This window comes from Engystomops pustulosus, chromosome 7 (genome assembly GCF_040894005.1).
Source record: "Engystomops pustulosus chromosome 7, aEngPut4.maternal, whole genome shotgun sequence".
NCBI classification, from domain to species: Eukaryota; Metazoa; Chordata; class Amphibia; order Anura; family Leptodactylidae; genus Engystomops; species Engystomops pustulosus.
In genome coordinates this window covers 25,058,396-25,079,606 of record NC_092417.1, presented here as the reverse complement: position 1 = coordinate 25,079,606, position 21,211 = coordinate 25,058,396, and the positions used below count along the sequence as shown (strand labels likewise).

The window sequence follows — 21,211 nt, the reverse complement described above, 5'->3', positions numbered from 1 at the left end:
TTTCATGGGTTATGCCCTGACTGGCTAGCCCCTGCAACACTCAACCCACAGCTGAGACTAGATTTGTATAACGGGTAACACAGACAACTGGAAGGTACCTGGGAGTACTCGGGAGGAAAGTCTCTATGGGAAGAGTCCAGAGGGAGGAGTCTTTGGACCAGTGGACCCTTTGCACCACCGCGGGAGATGGTATGCGGCCTGCGGTGGCAGCCAGGATACAGGGATGTGCAGGAAACAGTCCAAGTCTGGGTTGACAGCAGGAACACAGAGGAGCACTGGTGACGTTGGCATGGACTGAAGACACCGCTGGACTGCAACTCTGGAAAGTACTGCAGGTTGAGTATGGGAACTCTGGAGACAGGAGACACGGAGGCGTCTGGGAACGCTGGAAGACAGGAGCGTCTGGAAACACTGGTAGACAAAAGCATCTGGAAACGCTGGTGGGCAATCACTTCAACACGAACCGCTGTGGGAAGCGAGGTGTGGAAACCTTGGAAGTTCCTTGGAATGCTGTAGATCCGGCCAGGAAGGTAGGGAGGTGCCGGATTATAAAGGCTGGGCTGCATTAGCCAGCGCCAATCAGGAGGACGTTGGCCCTTTAAATCTTGAGAAGTCCGGGAGCGCCTGGAAGGAAGGAGGAGTGTGGCCTACACGCCGGGACCCGGAGCACAGACAGGAACCAGGAGAGGTAAGTCCAGGCAGGGGGACTGGGACCGGCTTCCAGCGAGCACGGGTGCACCCTCGATATCGCAGGAGCACCCGTGACAATCTGATCTCCAGCTTTCCAGGGAACAGACACTACAGGGCAACCGTCATAGCTCCAAGTCCTGGGTGTTTCTCACAAGTAGAGATTAGTGGACCCGATGTCCCGAATCAGGCTCGGCCACCAGACACGGACATATTGCTGGATTGGTGGCCAAACAACCATTCAAAGATGCCTCTAGCAATTAACGAAGGCTATGGTTGTTTGCTTGACTATAATATAGGAATATAGAAAAAAAATGCTTGTATGGTCAACATTTTGTTCAGCATCCTTAGTAAACAATGTAATCATTCAAACGAAGAAAAAAACAGAACAAAAATATAACAATTATCTAGAGAATAAATATTAATTTTATTAGGACCCTGGGGTTTGTTATTCCTTTGTGGTTTTCATTAATGTAGCATAAATTGAGGATTGTGTACAGAAATAGTCTTTGTGCCAACGTGGAGGACGCAATAAATTGTTCTGAATCATGTTTGGAAAAATCTTTCCTTTACCTTCTACCTTGATTATTTCAGTTTTATTTCCAATATTTTTTATTGTTATGCCAGACCAGTCCATGGGTACTTTTTTCCCTTTACATGTAAGCTTCATTGACGTGATAAGGGCTGAGCTTGAGGGTTTTGTTCACATGTTGCAGTTACAACTGCATCTCCATCACTTTTGAGGTGGTTTTAGGTGCAGTTTCGTTAATTTAACAGATGAAAGACATGAACTCAATGGGTGAATTTGATTTTGAAGGGGAAACCTGTTCCACAAATGTCTTTCACCTGTTATATTAACAAGACTGCTCCTAAAACCACCTGAAAGCTGATTGTAATGCAGCACCCTCAGTGTGCTTTCACAAGTTGCAGTTTAAACTGTATCATGATCAGTATTTTGGAAAGTTAACAGTGAAAGACATCGGGGGTCATTTACTAAGGGCCCGATTCGCGTTTTCCCGACGTGTTACCCGAATATTTCCGATTTGCGCCGATTTCCCCTGAATTGCCCCAGGAATTTGGCGCATGCGATCGGATTGTGGCGCATCGGCGCTGGCATGCACGCAACGGAAATCGGGGGTGTGGCCGAACGAAAACCTGACAGATTCGGAAAAAACGCCACATTTAAAACTAAAAATCTGTCGCGGAGCTTGCACTTACCTTCACTCAGCACGAGCCGGTGAACTCCAGCGCGTTCCGATGCTTTTCAGCGCAGCAGCGCCACCGGGTGGACAGCGGAGGAACTACCTTAATAATTCCCGGCCGGACCCGAATCCAGCGCAGAAAACGTGCCGCTGAATCGATAATGGACCCATTATCTGAACATTTGAATTTGTTTTTGAAGGGGAAACCACATAATTCATTTGTTAAAATAAGGAATTGCTTAACAAAACAGTTTTAACTACAACTACATATCTTTCACCTGTTACATTAAGAAACTGCTTCTTACACTACATCAAAATTGATTATGATGCCATTTTAACTGCAATGTGTGAATGTATCCTCATTATCAAACTTAGGCTGCTTTCACACGACTGTATGGGGGGTGTATGTGCAGGCGTACATACGTCTCCCATAGATGGCAATGGCGGCACCGAGCAATGCTGTGCAACAAATGTGTAGCACCGTACTACTCCGTACACAGAGAAAAGATAGGACATGTCCCATCTTTCCCCGTGTGCACAGTCCATACGCTGTGTATTTCTATGGAGAGGTCACCCCTCCTCCTCTCCATCACAGCGGACATATGCCCACCCGGCTTCTGTCCTTAAGACATACATTTGTGTAAATTCAACCTCGACCTGTAGACAGGTGTTGTTATAAGAATAAAGGAGCAACCCAGTATGTTGTGATAAAGAAAAAAAAAATCTGTAAGATTTAGTAGATGTCCTGTTCTGTTTATCTTATTTTGTGACATTGCAAATTTAGTTTTTTATTAAATTGGTTCCGATGTATACTTGAAAAATATACAACTTTCCATGTATAAACATTCTGCCAATTACAAGACAGGTCTTATTTTCTTAAAGGAAATCCACCATCAAGCATCCTCAGAATCGAATTCCCAGGCATGCACTGTGACTGTGTTTATTTTCTTATATTTGTTATCCTTAGCCTCCTTCCTTCTAAATCAACTTTTAAAATTATGTTAGCAACTCTAGCCCTTCAGTGATCTGGCTTTACAGACTGTCACACTGTCTCACCCTCACCAGCTACTTTAGCACTGAGATTGATGCAGGAAGTGATAACTGTACAAGTGCTGAGGGGGCGGGAGGAGATGCGGCAGTATAAGAGTGTGAACTACATGTAAAGATGTTTTCTCCTAGCAAATGATCTCATAAAGATAACACAAAATGATATTCTAACTATCCTAAGTAATAAGTGTTTTATCACTTTCATGTTTACATACTTTCCTCTGACTCTCTTTTCAATTTTTACGCCCATTCCTGGAGGTTATTAATATCTCACCTGGATCTTGCTCCATGCTGGTTTTTATTTCATCTTTGACCAGCTAATTTTCTGGATTGGATTGTCTCTCCTGGATGCTAGACCCTTGGCATGTGTTTGGGTTCATCTATTTTTGTTAACTTGTCACTGTGGATTGATACAGTCACTGTAAAGGTTTGTTTTTCTAGTTACTGTCTTGCATGTCTAACCTCATGTTCCACATGCACTAATCTGGGCCATTCATGAAAAGAGTGTTCGCGTAAACCTCATGGTATCTGTCTCAGGTGTCCCTAGAACCCACATCCTGGGCGCACCAGTGCCTCGCTCTGGTCCTAGCTCCCCTCCTTGCTTCCTAACCTCTCCACGGTCCTGCTCAGGATTCAGCAGCCCGGCACGCATCCCTAAATCTTATGGCGCACACGCCTGCAGATGAAGATTTAGAGGACCAGCGCACTGGTGCTGGCATTCCCGGGAATTTTGATAAAGGCGGGCCTCTTCCTGCAGTCCCAGCTAGATCTTTGTGCTATATCCCTCAGAGAAATCTTGCTTTATTGCCTAGTGCCTGTCTGCTAATTTCCTGTTGTGATCCCAGGTTCCATTTGACGTTGATTCTATGCTGACCTCCTGCCTATCCCCGACCACAATTCTGCCTCACAACTTTGTACCATGCCTTGGCCACCACCGGGGGCAAATTCGCGTCTGTGGAGCGAGCTGGTGGTATCCCGCCGCATCAAGTCCATCCTGCTTTGCAGCGTGCTCTGGTGGAAACCAGATGCCACTTAGACTTTGCTCCCAGTTGTCGGCATGCGCCATCACTCACTGTGGTACAGAGGATCCACTACCTCAGATCCTGACAGTATCTTTTATTATGGTGCTGATTGGTGTTTCATGATATGTATTGTAGCTTGTTCTCTTTGTGGGCTTAGATTTTGCAATTTACTGACGTTTTGCTTTGTTTAACACTGTCTAAGGGACTGATAGTTGTGTGGGTGAAGATAGGGTGTTACATTTTACCTTTTGAAGCTCATGTCATGATATAGAAATGTCCCACTACACTGGGGAAAATCTTGGCAGAAGAAACATTTTCTGTTACTTCAGGTGGTACATAAAGTGGCACAATGTTCTCAAAAACAATAGCCCCCAAAAAAGGGACATTGCCATAAATATTTTAAAATGGTGTTGTGAAACCATGAGATATGAGAACATAAGAAAAAAACAGGTAACTAGTACTGTAAGGTGAACAATACACAGTAAAGATAAAGCATTTAAGTTGCTAAAACAAGTAGGTAGCGATGATGCGTTACAGAATAAAAGAGAGAAAATCAAATTCTGTAAAAAACAAATATATATGATATATAGAAATTAGATCATCACCCTGATCATAATTAGTCCTTTGCAAGTGCACAGATTTTAGCCATTGGGGTAGATTTATCAAGCTGTCTGAAAGTACAAACGTTATTAGTTACCCATGGCAAATAAGTACAGCTCAGCTTTCATTTTACCAGTGCTCATGAATATTTTAAAGGGGAGCTGTAATTGGTGCCACACTCTTACTTTTTGACAGCTTGATAAATCTGCCCCATTATGCAAAACTGCAAGAAGTGTTTTTGTTTGCAAACAAATAATTTTTAAAAAACTCATTCTTAGTCTTATTTTTGTATTTTCATTTCAGATAAAATGGGAAAGCTAAATGAGACATCTGTAAGAGAATTCATTCTTCTAGGAATCACCAATATCCCTGAATTACAGTCTTTCCTCTTTATTGTGTTTCTCATGTTCTACCTCTTAAGCTTTGTGGGTAACTTAAGCATTGTGACAGTGGTTATTGCCGATCATGGTCTTCACACTCCAATGTACTTTCTCTTGGGAAACCTTTCCTTCCTGGATTTCTTCTATGCCACCACAACAGTCCCCAAGATGTTGTCCGGCCTACTTGTAGAAGATAAGAAGATCTCCTTCCGTGCTTGCATAGCCCAGCTCCACATATTTCATTTCTTGGGAAGCACCGAAGCCATGCTCCTCGCATCCATGTCTTATGACAGATATGTTGCCATTTGCAACCCATTGAGATACCAAATCCTCATGGATAGGACTGCATGTATTGAACTAGCATTCACATCCTGGTTTATTAGTTTTCTTTACTCATTGTTCCATACAATTTTGACTTCGAGGCTTCCTTTCTGCAACATGAACAAAATAACTCATTTTTATTGTGATATTAAGCCTTTGTTGAAGTTGGCTTGTACCGACACACATATCAATGAGAGCTTGGTCAACATAGTCACAGGTTCTGTTGCTCTCGTGACATTCATTCTCATAATAATTTCCTATATCTTTATTGCAACTAATCTCCAGAATATTCCTTCTGAGCAAGGTAGAAGTAAAGCTTTCTCCACCTGCACTTCACACCTCACTGTGGTCCTCATATACTTTGGAACTGCTTTCTGCACATACTTGAGACCAGCCACTAAGGATTCCCTGGAGCAGGACAGAATGACTGCTGTTCTGGTTACAGTCATCACACCTGCATTAAATCCATTTATTTATGCCTTGAGAAATAAGGACGTAAAGACAGCTCTCAGAAAGCACTTCTTAGATGGACTATCTTTTACTAAGTACTAAACATTGGGGGAAATATTGGGGGAAATCTATTAAGACTCTCCCCTTAGCTCTCTTAAGCCTGGATCTACTAAGAGGCTCTGGCCTGACGTGGTGAAGATTGTCATCTGCCCCCTGCCCACCTTGTTTCCCACCCGTCACACCCAATATGGAATGCAGGGGCAGAATTCTTTGTATCCTGTGTTGCTTTGTATCCTGATCCATGTGTCTGTCCTTGCTGTGTATCCTGATTTATGTGCCAGTCCGTTCCTGATCCATGTGCCAGCTCCTGTGAGTCCTAGTGTGCCTTTTTCTCCAGCTGTCTCCCTGAGTACAGACTGTCTCCTGCATTACTATCTTGGCTGCCACCGCGGGCTATGCATCTGTGGAACGACTTTGTGGTACCCCGCCACAGAAAGACCATCCTGTTTTGCGGCGGGCTCTGGTGAAGACCAGGTGCCACTTAGACTCTGGTCCCAGGTGTCCGCTAATACCACCTAAAGCAGTGGTTCAGAGGGTCCAAAGACTCACAGCCCTGACACAAGTCCCATCAATAACTGAACATTGGGCAAATTGATGCTAGCACATATTGATTTATTTATGTTATAATTTTCAAACTTTCTGCTAAAAAGAGTTTATGGAATTACTAACCTCCCACCAAACAACTTTTGTTGAGTAGTTACCCCATTGCTATGAAAAACATATTTTATCTAAGTATTAACCAAAAATGACATGCATATTAGGGTCCTGGGAGTTCTAGCTCATACTGACCTTACAGTTACCCGTGGTGGATTAAGTGTCCCATGGGCTCCGGGCTGTTTATGCGACTAGGGCCCCCCACCATCCAAGTAAACATGTTCCCGGATGTTAGCACGTTAGCTCTATATCCTTAATTTTGTACTGTTCATAAAAGTAATATAATGACTTCAAACATAATCTTATATCCCATCTATTTAGGAAAGCCAATCACATTCCCTAACTGCATGAAACCATCTACCGTCTAGACCAGATCTCCCAGACAGTGTAGGAGATGTGAACTGGCTGACTCAGCCTCTGGGCACTCTAAACCAGCCCCCCCCCACTGTTGTCATGCCCAGCGCATAATCTCCATTGCCTAATGACACCACCGCAGCCCGTACTGGCCCCTGCCCCCACAAGTGAAGGTGCGTAGTACTTTACTTTAGAGCTGCCGGGGGAAGAGACACCTGATTGAAGACTGAGGATGGCACTGTGACTCACTGTTTGTGGTGCTGGAGCAGTAGCCGGATCCAATAGCTTGTGTACACTGTGATGACCCGCAGACATTGACATCACATCACTTCTCATCACAGGGCCAGCAGCAGGTATATGTCACTGTCAGTGGTGTCGCTGCTGCAGGGCTGCAGGATGTGAATGTGATATGTAGTTTCAGCGGCGCCACTGACTTACATCACCTGCATGTCCTCAGAAGAGCTTCCCCTCCTCCTCCATTAATTAATATCCACAGCTGTTTATGTAGTGTGTAGTTTTTAGTTCATAGTCTAATGTAGTTAATGTTTTTTTTTTAGTTTGTTAGTTCATTTAGTTCAGCTTAGAGACATGACCCCGACACCCCAACAAAAACGAGGGGCCTGTAAATGGACACCACCCTTTTCTTACTGGACCTTCGACTAATGGAGAAATAGACTGCAGTATGTCCAGAGAGGCAACATGGGCTCCAAAACATCCGTAGTCATCAGCAACTGGAGAAATCAAAGTACATAATTCTTACTGAGATTCCCAGAGCACTATTGGGCATCACTGGGTCCGTTGGAAGAGGTCAGGCACAACAGATGCCTAAGGAAATTTGGGCCGTGCGATATATTTAATACAGAGACTAGATAGAATTGTGTTACGCAATTTGTGAAAGGTACACCTAAAAAAGTTGTTGCACACTTCCCGAGCAGTGCGGGGGGGGGGGGGAGGGAGGGGTGGCAGATTAATAAAGACGAGGCGCCAGTATTCAATAATCTGAGGTACTATGCACATTAGTGAGGCAACCTGCACATAGATCACTAGTTTTGATAAATGTAGGCCATTGATTTAAATGCTCCCGGTCACATTTAAACAGAGCACAATTAAACCCGGACCCAAACTTCTGACTAAAGTTCATGTTCAGTTTTGGGAGACCCAAATCTACAATGTCCAATGTAGACCTGAAGTGACAAGTAAGCTGAAATCCAGAGTAGTATGTAGCCTAAAGATGGCAGTGCCAACTAATTTCTATTCCATAGTTATTTGCATTCACTCTTTATCTTATGGATCTCACAGCGTCTGTAGAAAGGTCTATTTTGGCTGAAATATCACGTATCTGTTGATACCCCAGCAAAACTGAGTCCTTGCCCATCTTCCCTTATGTGTCTTCCTCTGCACTGTCCCTTATCTTCATCTTTCAAACCCTTTTTCTTTCTTCCACCTTCTTCTTGGTTCTTTGTTTCCATTTGGTATCTTATATACCTCCATGGATGTGCGGGGGCCACCTACCTAGCACTACGCGTTCTTTACAGTATGATAATATTGATATGTACTTTGTTTTGATTGCATTTACGATTCCCTGTTAATTTTCATTTGCACACCTCCACTTCACTCATGCTTTGAGTCTAGACAGTTTGATACTCCTCAAAGTTATTTAACAATTGTGTCATTTTCCTTAGGTGTCATGTATTTTCTGTAATATCTGGGTCCTGCAACACCCTCCATGTTTGTGCACTGTGCTTTCACATTGCAGCTTGATGCATTTATTTTGGTGCAAGCAATTTTTTTTTGACTAAACTATATTGAATATAAAAGTTTGTGGGCCAGGCTCAGCTCAACATTCATCTGCAGATTAACTCTTTATATACATCATTTAAATGGCTTGTGTCAATAGTAGTTGGCATCAGGAATGAGGACCCTCCCCGAAATGGCAGTGCACACATGACCGTAGCAGTTTAAAAGAAATCTACCATTTATTTTTATGCTAATGAATCAAACATACCTTGAGAAATGCTTTAGCTACACTGATGCAGAAACATATCTTGCTTAATCCCTGAGCTGAGTGGTTTTGCTGAAAAAAACAATTCTAAAATTATGATAATCAGGCTCTGGAGATCTGTGGCTGCACCGGTGCTTCTCCTCTTAGCCTAATTATACACTGCTTCAGAGAATGATGTATTCACTATGTTGTCTCTGACAGGCAGAAGTAATCAATCACTACACCATCCCCCAGCTGCTGTGTATGAATCACCCAGCTTAAGTTGATTAGTCCTGTCTGGACAGTTCAGGATGCTCCATGTAATGTGTTAGCCAGTATGCTCCTAGCTTTCTCAAGGTCCTAAATTTTATAATTATTTTTTTGGAACAAAACCACTCGGATCAGAGATTACAGAAGATGTGTTTCTGCATCAGTGTAGCTACAGCTACAAGGTATGTTTGGTTCACAAAGAATGGAACAAATAGTAGAGTTCCTTTAAATGCCACAAATTTTAACAGGTCCATTTATCACTAATTACAATTAATATTCTCTTTGGGGGTTAAAGACTACAGTTGTATTATATTTAGAAAAAGGGATAAAAAGTTGCCGGTAATATTCAACATTTTAAGCAATGGATGTTTTAATTCTAGAACATTTATACAATTATCTGCAGAACTCCTCAAAGCAACTGCATTGGGACCTTTTGGCCCTTTAGGATATAATTCCCCTTTGTGTTTCAAAGCTATAACATAAATGCTGGATGTGAAGAGAACAAGTCTGGGACCATTAAGTACAGTTTTTGCTCATGTGCTGTGTGCAATCTTTTCTTTGATCTCTTTTTCCGGTATGTAAAGTCATTTGATGATTAATTTATTGACTCCTACCAGTGCTCTTAACTTCTTTTTTTTAAGGACTAGTAGTTTAGAATTGGAGAATTATTATTTGTTTACAGTATCTTTTCTATGCTGAATTGTATACTCTATCCCAGATGTGAAACGATTGATATTGATTACACTGTACGTTGATGAATTTAGATTTTTGTAGTGTGGTCCTTTATTCTTTTCTATTATTTAGTTTTTAACACATAAACCCTGCCCTATTTTTTTCAACTGTAACAATTTTTTGAGCCTCTAATAATAAAACAAATACCTCCCCACCTTGTACTTTTAATTCTGTCTTTGCATAAGTAAGGAAGATTTGTTGCAATATTGAGATTTCTCCGATTTCACTGAAAATACTGTAGCATTTATACATAGTCAACCTACATAAATGGCAATCATAAAAATTTTCTACGCACTACACTAAACCTCGTGCTACCAATCGTCGCCAATGGATTAAAAAGTCAATGACAATTTTTTTTTCCAAATATGGAGATGTGTGGGGGCTTATTTTCTGTGTCACTTTATGGTGACATCAGTTAATACTTCATGCTGTCTACTGGAAAGTAGGAAAAAAAATTCCAAATGCCGGGAAATTGACAAAAATCTAAATTGCAGCATTTTCTTGTGGCCTTAATATTTAGTTTTTACTGGGAGCTCTAAATGACACATCTTTTAAAAAAAAATTAAAAATGAAAACCTTTTGTACGGAAATACATTTAGTGTTTTGCCAAATGCTGACGCCAATAACTTTTTTGATTCTTTGGCGTAGTGACGTGCGTAAGGTGTCATTTTTTGTGTGGGATTAGATGATTCTTTTATTTCTACCATTTGGTAGTGGGACTGTATGACTTTGTGTTCACTTTTTATTCAAATTTATATGTCTTGTGAAATGGCAAAAAAGTGGTGATTTGGACATTTGGATGTTGTTTTCTGTTACAGGGTTCACCACCGAGAATAACCGTTTCCATATTTTGATCGAGCAGGCTTTTTGGGATGTGGCAATAAACAACTTGTTGAATTTTGAAGGCTGCCACATGAGTTCACTGTAAAGGGGCCCACTAAGGCCCTGTCACCCAGGGGCCTAGTGAAACATGGAGCTTTTAGTTTTTAAAAAATTGCTTTCAACTTTTTTTTTCTCCATATTTTATATGTATTTCTAGGGTCCCTATGGTACATTAGGGTTTGTGATCACATGTACAGTATACTGCAATACTATTTTAGGAGGTGATTTTTTTCATGTAAATTTTATTTTTTATTTGTAGATTTAAATGGAAGAGCTGAATGAGACATTTGTTAACGAGTTCATTCTTCTAGGAATCACCAATCTCCCTGAGTTGCAGCTTTTCTTCTTTGTAATGTTCCTTATATTCTATCTCTTAAGCTTTGTGGGTAACTTAAGCATTGTGACATTGGTTATTGCAGATCATGGTCTTCACACTCCAATGTACTTTCTCTTGGGCAACCTTTCTTTCCTGGATTTCTTCTATGCAACCACAACAGTCCCCAAGATGTTGTCCGGCCTACTTGTAGAAGACAAGAAGATCTCCTTTCAAGGTTGCATAGCCCAGCTCCACATCTTTCATTTCTTGGGAAGCACTGAAGCCATGCTTCTCGCATCCATGTCTTATGACAGATATGTTGCCATTTGTAACCCTCTGAGATACCATGTCCTCATGGCAAGGGCAGTGTGCATTGAGCTAGCATTCATTTCTTGGCTTATTGGCTTTTTATACTCACTGTCCCATACAATTTTGACTTCTCGTCTTCCTTTTTGCCACTTTAACAAAATCACTCATTTCTATTGTGATATTAAGCCTTTGTTGAAATTGGCTTGTACCGACACTCATATCAATGAGAGCTTGGTCAACATACTTACAGGATCTGTAGCTCTAAGTACATTTGTTCTAATTATTATCTCTTATACTTTTATAGTGGTTCATCTGCAGAATATTCGTTCAGAAAAAGGTAGAAGTAAAGCCTTCTCCACCTGCACTTCCCATCTCACTGTGGTATTTTTATATTTTGGCACCGCTTTCTGTACCTACTTGAGACCAGCCACTAAGGATTCCCTTGAACAAGACAGGATGACTGCGGTCTTGTTCACGGTCATTACACCAGCATTAAATCCCATTATCTATGCCCTAAGAAATAAGGAAGTAAAAAGAGCTCTAAAGAAGCCGTTTTTGCAAAGTCTTTGTTTAAAAAATACTACATTATTAACTGGCATGTAATAGTGATTGACTTATAAGGTTGTACTTACAGAAGCCGATGCAACCTGTACTGTGAAGTTTTAATATGGGTAGCACAAGGCCACATTCACTTCAATGGGCAAAAAATTCATCCACTTGAATGGCCCTATTGCTCTCTGTACCTCGAGAGACCTTCTGACTTCCTATGGAGAAGGAGGGGTGAGGACCATGCACCCATCCCTCCTGAATCTGACTGCATGCTACACCCAGGTATGGCCCGGTTGTGCAAATGTTCACTTATGTTGAGCTTTTTTGATACATATGTTCTGTATGTTTTGTATATATGATATTGTACAATTTTATTCGGCTCCCCATTCTGTTTGTGCAAATTTTTGCTATGGTTAGTGCTGGCACTGCCATATATTGTCATGTTAGTGAAACAAAAGTAAAGAGCTTTCAAGCGGGTATGTCACCATCATCATGGACTTAGTGGTAACCCAATGATAACTGGTTGTATTCCGAAGAACTTCTACATAGTGCTTGAACAAAGATAATTTGTGCAATCGGACCATACTAGACCTGAGAAAGGAGAGTAGCAGGAGTTGCAGAGTGACAAAATTCAAAAAGATCAGTTCAAAAGAAAAGTAAGAGTAATGTTGCATACACAAAACTGGTGAGCTATGTAGCTGAGTATTGTATACTGTGTGGACTGTGTATGGCTTCTTTCCTGTGAGGAACAAAATCTGGTAGTCTATGGGGGAATATGCTGGGGTTCGTTCGCCAGTGTATGATAAAGGCCAAGCCCCTTTGTCGTGGCAAATACATCAAGAGGCATAGGCCTCTTGATGTATTGATTGGAAAGCCACGCTGTCTGGCAAAATTATGCCGGATCTAACATGACATAATTTTTTAGAAAGCCCAGCCTTGCCCCCTATTGCCCCATAGTGCATAAAAACAATCACAATTCCTTGCAGATAAACTGGCATAGAAGAACTAATAACTGCCACCCCCCTATGGGCCCTGTGTAAGACTTAACCCAGTTGGAATCCATATTTAGAAGCATCATATAATCATAGTAGATAAGGTAGAAAAGCATAAGTAGATTCACCAAGTACAACATTAGCCCTATGGTAATGATTCAAAGGGAAGGCAAAAGAATCCTACAAGGGTGATGCCAAATTGGCCCATAGTACAGAATCATTTCTTTCAAACACCAAATATGGCAGTCTATGGGGGGATTCATCACCAAGTTGTCTGATTTCCTGCACTACCTTTGGGGGCTTTTTTGACAAATATTGTGTGACATGTACTTTTATTTTGACTCACTTTTTTATTCTCTTTTTTGGCAACTTATTTGGCACATGTATGGAAGTAATTATGGTTAAGTTGTACCCAGTTGTACTCCAATTTATACCTAAAAAAGAATTTGTTCAAAAATAGGTGCAAATCAAAGTCAACATTTGTTGTGCAAAGATACAATAGGAAAACTGCAATGGACACACACACCCGGGAACTTCTTAACACCCACCTACGGAAGTGCTGGATGAGACTATTTGAGTAATTATTTTGTATTCTTCCTTTTGCACAAAATACGTAATGCCTCGTTGCAGTGTATGTAAATCAAGGAATCTGTGAATCAGGTTCTCTGAATGCACTGAACTGTGGCAACATCATCTGAAATGAGTACTGTTGCCAAGAAAGGAGGTAGATGTACAGACTAAAATTCTACTAAAGGTCATGGCTTAGCAATCACATGGAATGACTAGGCAGGACACGCTGTGATATCCAGGAAAATATCGATGATGAAAAGTTATACAATTTTTCAATATACTTTGTATATCAATTCTTTTCTGGATCTCTGCTTGTTGTCTATCTATAGAAAGCTTCATTTTTTGTTTTCAGTAGACAGAAATCTGCCCATGGTCACACAGGTGCACGGCTCATTGTACCAGAGAGTAATCAGAGCTGTGTGACCATGGTCATGTGATATCACACAGGTGCACGACTTGTTGTTTTAGAGAGTAATCAGAGCTGTGTAATATAATGAACAGTGCAGCTGTGTGACCATGGTCATGTGATGTCACACAGGTGCATGGCTTGTTGTTTCAGAGAGTAATCACAGTTGTGTGATATAATGAGCGGGTCCCCATGTGTGGCCATGGTCATGTGATGTCACACAGGTACATGACTTGTTGTTTCAGAGAGTAATCAGAGCTGTGAATATAATGAACAGTGCAGCTGTGACCATGGTAATGTGATGTCACACAGGTGCACGGCTTGTTGTTTCAGAGAGTAATCAGAGTTGTGTGATATAATGAGCAGTGCACCTGTGTACACTGCCCATTTTACCCAAAATGCTATCTGGTTTACTTAAAGATGGCAAGAGGATATTCTTGGCTTGCAAAACTCCACTTTTTCCACTTACTGGGGTGCACAGAAGCCTTTATTTTTATTTCCATGTTTTATGATAGATCTGTTGCCATTTGTAAACCCTCTGAGATATCACATCCAAACGAGTAGGACATCTTGCATCCAGTTGGCTTCCAGCTGTTGACTCATTGGATTTATGTATTTGTAAATGCAAACAATAACTTTCGGGTAACCCTATTGTAAAAGAAAACAATAATATAAAACCTCATTTAAGACTGGCTAATGCAAATATCATGCAAAGTAAGCTACTAGTTTTTAGTTGTGAATTTTCATTAATTATTGTTTCTTAGATCTACATTGCAATCCACAATTTTCAATTCCATGTGGACTTACAGGGGCCAACTTCACCAAATAAGTGAAGTGGGAACGCAGCCTGACAAGGTAATGTCTGTGCCAGCTCGAAAGGCCTGAGCTGAGGGCCAAGATCCCACTATAACATCAAAGAGTGCACTCTTTTTAGATGATTCCAGATGATTCCATAGATTACGACAGAACCTGTTCTGTTAAATGCTGATATGTGTAGAAATCCCCCAAAAGAGTGGAAAGGTGTCTTTTCATCCGTCAGAGTCTGCTTTCAATCAGTCAATAATCGATCAGTATTGCTAAAGCCAAAAACAAACAGGAGTGAATACAAAACAGAGATGACCAGTACATGGGATATTTGCATGTCTTCTGTGTTCTGTATCCCTCCTGCTTTTGCCTGTCAATCCTTAAGCTTTTCATTCCTTCTGACAGAGGAAATGAAGGGGAAAACAAAACATAGTGGCAATGTCATAGAGTGGTGGAGGGTGACATGGTAGGCCACAGAGTGGCACAATGACAAAGTGTGGAGGTGGCTGCAACAACAGCAGCAGGAGGTCAGAGAGTGCCACAATAACAGTGTGTGTAGGAGGGTGGCAGCAGTAGCTGCAGTATGAGGCCAGAGAGTGGCACAATGACAAATTCTGGTGGTGGTAGCAGCATGGTAGAGCAACAAAAAACAATTAAGCCCCTAGTGGCATAGTGTGTACACCGGTCAAGTTCGCGGGCTCTCCATACCGCGATAAAGCAATCTGTACAACAAATACTTGAAACCACTGTGTAATCCAATCAAATACTTTATATAAATCCTTGGATAACTAACATAAACATAAGGCATATAAATACTTCACCAATTTCTGGCTCAATATGCTGAAGTCCACAATTAAAAGTCCACGCTATGTTAACCTGGTTCACTGAGACGCTGAACGCCTGGTGTGTCCAATGACGTTTCGGAGGTAACCCCTCCTTCCTCAGACATGCGTAGTGCCGGTCAAGTGAGGGTTTAAATACATACGGAGCATTATTACAATATTCAAACAAAACCCTACCACAACAATAGTACAACAATTACATATAATATACAAAAAAGACAACATGAAAACCTTCTATAAAAATGCACTAAAGCAACATTGTTCATTCAACCCGCGGGGTTGTAATGTATCTAACTTGGTAATCCAAAATACCTCTCGTTGTAGGAGTTTTTTATTTAAACCCCAATCATTGTCTTGTGTGACTTCTTCTAAAATTAACCACCGCAAATCGCTCACTTGATGTTTATTTTCTCGAAAGTGTCTAGCAATGCCCGTTTCCTGTTTAACCTTTTCACTACTGGCCATTAGTTCTTCCTCCGTTTTATTAAGATATTGTCTAATGAGAGATTTATGTTCATTAAGTCTAACACGAATGGCTCTGCTGGTTTGGCCCACGTATGCAAGTCCACATGGGCACTTTAACATGTACACAACTGCTTTGGTATTACAGGTAAAGAACCCCTTTAATTGAATTTTATGTCCTCTCATAGGGTGGTAGACAAAATCACCTTTAATAATATTTGAACAATTTCCACAAGCTAGGCACGGAAAAGTGCCATTCTTTTTAGCGGCAAGAAACATTTGCCGTGACTTTTTCTTAACTGTAATATCGGATCTCACTAATTCATTAGCGACTGACCGACCCTTTTTATAAGTAATATAAATCTTTAAACAGTAGCCCATATTTAGGATCGTGGTAGGCCACATTGTGGCACAATGACAGATTGTGGAGGTGCTGGCAGCAGAAGCACCAGGAGGATAGAAAGTGGCACATTGACAGAGCGTGGAGGTGGGTGACAATTCCAGTCCCTGGTAAAGATGGTGGGAGGCAGATGGAGCAACACTCTGCACTTTGCACTCAAAACTCTGCACTGAGTGACTACTAACACAATTGCCTAGATGAGCCCCTATGCCACTGCTTACTTGGACCTATGAAGCATATTTTGTAACCAGCAGCCACTTTGCTACCGTCCTCACACTGCTGCCACCCTGCTGACTCACGGTCATAGTAGCGACTTGCTGCCTGCTGAGCTGCCTGACACGCAAGCTGACACCCTCTTCTCCCAACTATGATGATGAAGTCCTTGCTTCACCTGGCTCCCTCACTCGACTACATCATCATCGATTTGTGTTTCCCTGTCACTGCTATTCTCCTCAACAGTCTCAGTATTCAAAGCCTGCCAACTTGCAAGTGGAAGATAACCTTCAGTGCCACTCTCCATATCTCTATTTTCCCACCTACTGCACAAAGCAGCGGATGTCTGTCCCACCTCTTCACTGCCAAACAGCGGCTGACTGTCCTCAAACACTTCGTCCACACTGTATAGTGGCGCTGAGCCCAGACCACCTAGTAGATCTCTGACTGAGGGAAGTGAACAAGACAGAGGCTGGTTGAGGAAAGGTAAAGGCCGCTGACCTACTCCTGGGCCATGCCAACTAAGGGTTGTATCTGACGAACCAACGGACTCTTGGCAAGGGTTGTCAGATTTTATTTTGGAGGAAGTGGATGACCTAGTCAACCAGTCAAGAACCTTTGGGTTGTTCATCAGGCTAGATGACACCGGCAGTTCTGGCCTCACAGAGTCACCCCTGCTGCGACATCCCCTTACTGTGCTGCGACCTGTGCCTGCTCCACCTGCCACCTCTCTGTGTGACATATTGGTTAATCAACTATGTTGATTTGACACAGATTTATTGATATCAACTTAAGCAACAAAAAAGAATTGAATACAGAACCCCAAAAACTGACTCCCAGAGAAAAAAATCACTCCAGCAACTATGTGGATTTGACATGGATTTCTTGATATCAACTTTAACAAAAAAAGAATTGAAATTTGGGGTATACAAATGTCCCAAAATTGACACCCTGAAGTTGAGCAAAAATCACTCTCTCAGCTACTGAGTACAAGCAGCTAGACGCCAGAGACAGCACATGCCGTGTAAAATGACAGGATTGCAAATGGAAGTCTGTTTTTATGGGGCTTTGACGTCACATAAGCCTGCTGGTCGCTGATTAGCTTACATGTCTGCACATGCGATCGAGGGTATTCCTTTCTCCTTCCCAGAGTTCTCTGCCCCATGTAACACATTGCGCTCCTGGCTATTTTGCTAATAAAGAGGAAAAGAAAAATTTGTTCCCACAAATCACTGTAAACTTTGGATTCATGCAGAACCGAAGTTTTCCTGAAATTTGAAACGAATTCCACTTCTTTAGACTCGATTCTCCCATCTCTAGTCACCGTTATTTCTCCAATATTAAATCTTTATACTCAGCTACAAAAAGATAAAGAGATCTCTTCAAAGGTTTTCAGAGAAAAAAACTATTGCCAAAATGATTTGAAAATATGCAAATATTCTAAAAGTATTTGTGGGAAATGTATCATTGCAGTTATTTCAGTTTTTTGTCTTCTAAATGTGTTAAAATTGTCTCCTATTCCCATTTCACCAAATTTGTACTCAGTTTTCACCAAATGTACAACTTTTTGCTAAGGTATTCTATTTTTTACTTCCAATAGCTAATGGCAAAGGCATCATGGAAAAACTAAAAAAAAGGTTGTAACAGTTTTGAAACTTTTTGAAACTTTTTAGACAACATGTAACCAATTCACTCCAGAATTTATGTGCCAAAATGAAACAACAGTAGTCAAACTGTCATTAGCCACTATCATACTTGCAGAGATCTATAACCACATTATCTGGTTTGTTGTAATGTTCTTTGAGACTTTCTGGCCAAACCTCTTTTAGCTACCTGGTAAGGCAGCTCCTTTGTCATCAAGCATGAACTTCAGGGGGCCTAAGGACATGATGCGGGATTAAAACCAAGCCAGTATGGGGGGCGGAGCCTGACCGCAGAGAGAGACGGACGCACCAGCGTGAGCTCCCGCGGCTTAGCCAACTAAACCTCTCAATTCAGCGGCACAACTGGTGAAAATATGGGGAAATTGAATCGGGACAACCCTGGAGAACAACTAGGGACCCCCAGACTGAAAAAAACGCAGGGGGACCTGGATAAATTTCTCAAAAAGAGATTCGCCTCTCCATCAGCGATGGCGCGCAAGATGGCGCCGGACACGCAGCAGGAGGTTGAAACAGCAGATGAGTCTGAGGCAGACAGCCTCTCTACTGCAGGAGACTTACCAAAAGGCTCAGAGGTACCCATAACACGCTCTTTTTAAAAAAAAACACTGCTACAAGCAATGTCTCCAGTCATGAAGGAGTTGGCTGACATTAAATCAGAACTCTGTAATATTGGCCAAAGAGTAGAAGAGCTAGAGACCAACCAAGCTGCAGTGATAAATTTTAACTCAGCGCTGGAAATAGGCTATAAAGCACAACTAAGAGCACTAAATAATGCATTCACCCTCCTAGAAGATCAGGAGAACAGGAGTAGGAGGAAGAATATAAGGTTCAAGGGAATACCAGAAGAAGTCTCACACGAAGAATTGACAGAGGCAGCAAGCGACATTTTTAAGTTTATATTAGGACAAGACAGAGCACGAGACATAAAAATTGAACGCATTCACAGGGCTCTGCGCCCACCTCCGAAACAAGATGAGCCCCCGAGAGACGTCATATGTGGCCTGCTCTCCTATGTCGATACGGCCGCCATTTTAAAAGCAGCCAGGAATAAAGAAGAAATCAAATGTAAGGAAAAAAGAATAGCCCTGTTTCAAGACATCTCAACTACAACGCTCAATAAAAGAAGGCTATTAAAACCCTTGACAGACCATCTAAGACGAGACAAAATCCTATTCAGATGGCTATTCCCGTTTGGATTAACCTTCCAGAAAGGAGGAAGAAGATGCACTATACGTCAGCCAGAAGACTTAACACCAGCCTGGGAAATCCTGGACATTGATCCTATAGATATACCTTCCTGGTCCACAGTTCCAGACCAATACATGGACTTACCAGAATTACCAACGATTGAACCGTGGTCCACAATGACAAAAGGAAAGTCGCCGAGAAGAAAGAAGAAAGGGAATTGAGAAGCTCCCGATATCGTCAAACACAATAAGTTTCTTTACTTTTATAAGCAAAACCCATATCTTTAGATAGGAAGAGTCAGGGAGCTCGGATGTTAGGACAAAAAAAAAAAAAAAAAAAAAAAAATTTCAAGCTATCCGAGTCTCCAACCTACATTTAGGATACACATATCCCCATTTTTATACCACCTGTGCATCCCCATAGCAACTAACTTCCCCATACTAGTAACCACTCCAATCATCACATAGAAATAGGTTTTATTGGCCACAGCCACCGATCAGGATAAATCTCCACCCCCCCAACACTAAACAGCGTTCAGCTGAGAAATTTTCCACAAATTCATAAAACTCTAGGAAAACCAGTTTAAAATAGACAGTATCTCACTCATCACACTTTATCATTACATTCCATCCCTTGTTACCTTCACATTTTCTGTTGTTAATGTTTTTATTATCACACAGGTCCTTGTATGTTTTCCAACCGGGGATCCGCGTCCTCATCAAAGCTCCTAAAATGAAGAGTCATCAAGCTACCAACCACCAAAAAACCACCCGTTATGGCTACAGTTTCAATAACAACCTTTAACATCAAGGGCCTGAATACACCACAGAAGAGGTCACAGGTAATCGCGTTACTACGCAAATCACAAACACACATCTGTTTCTTACAAGAAACACACTTCAAACATGGGAAAACTCCTAAGCTAGCAACACACTACTTCCAACACTGGTACCATAGTACCTATGAAAAAGCTGCAAGAGGGGTAACAATTGCAATTGCTAAAAATATACCATTTGAGTACACTTCCTCGTGCCAAGACAGCGAGGGAAGATTCTTATTCATAAAAGGTAGCATAGGTAATTCTAAGGTCACGCTTGCTAACATATACGCTCCGAACTCAGGACAAGTGGAATGGCTCATAGAAACACTAGAAAGGCTACAGGACTACGCAGAAGGTACTATTATAGTAGGAGGAGACATAAACTTAGCCCTACTTCCTGCCTTAGACACCTCCAAAGGTTCATCAACCCAATCACATAAAGCTCTAGCTAAATTACATAAAACTTTGCAGAGGTTAGATTTAATAGATGTCTGGAGAATGATACATCCTACCACAAGGGATTACACCTTTTATTCTATGCCACATAACTCTTTTCAAAGACTGGACTATATATTTATACCCAATAATTCATTAAAGGTGGTACAATCAGCTTCCATAGGAATTAGATCAATTTCTGACCACGCACCTGTTACAGTGCAAATAAGAATAGACACTTTACCGCGCCCCCAGGGACTATGGAGACTAAATGAAACCCTACTAGACTCTGATAGTCATATTGATGATTTAAGAACGAAGCTAATGTCCTTTTTTACACGCAATTTACCTTTAGATACCTCAATCCCATTAACCTGGGACGCACATAAAATATTTATCAGGGGCGAACTCATGGCACTGGGAGCAGCGGTAAAGAAAAAGAAAACAAAGAAAATGGATGATATAATCCACAAAATATACCTCTTGGAGCTAAAACATAAAAAAAGCCAAGCATTATCCGTACTAGAGGAACTTACGGCATTAAGAAGGCAGTTAAAAGATTGTCTAAACATAAAAGCTACCAAAAATTATATGTTCTC

At 41.4% G+C, this 21,211-nt stretch overlaps 2 protein-coding genes across 2 annotated transcripts; both read left to right on the top strand.

Annotated features, from left to right (window-relative positions):
• Nucleotides 1–4,866: 4,866 nt before the first annotated feature.
• LOC140070102 (olfactory receptor 12D1-like) lies at nt 4,867–5,811 on the top strand. The gene has a single exon (XM_072116436.1). The coding sequence runs from the start codon at nt 4,867–4,869 to the stop codon at nt 5,809–5,811; it is 945 nt and encodes a 314-aa protein (XP_071972537.1).
• A 5,096-nt stretch (nt 5,812–10,907) lies between these two features.
• Nucleotides 10,908–11,870, top strand: LOC140070101 (olfactory receptor 12D1-like). Its single transcript, XM_072116435.1, has one exon. It carries the CDS (start codon nt 10,908–10,910, stop codon nt 11,868–11,870), a length of 963 nt encoding a protein of 320 aa, XP_071972536.1.
• The last annotated feature ends 9,341 nt before the right edge of the window (nt 11,871–21,211 follow it).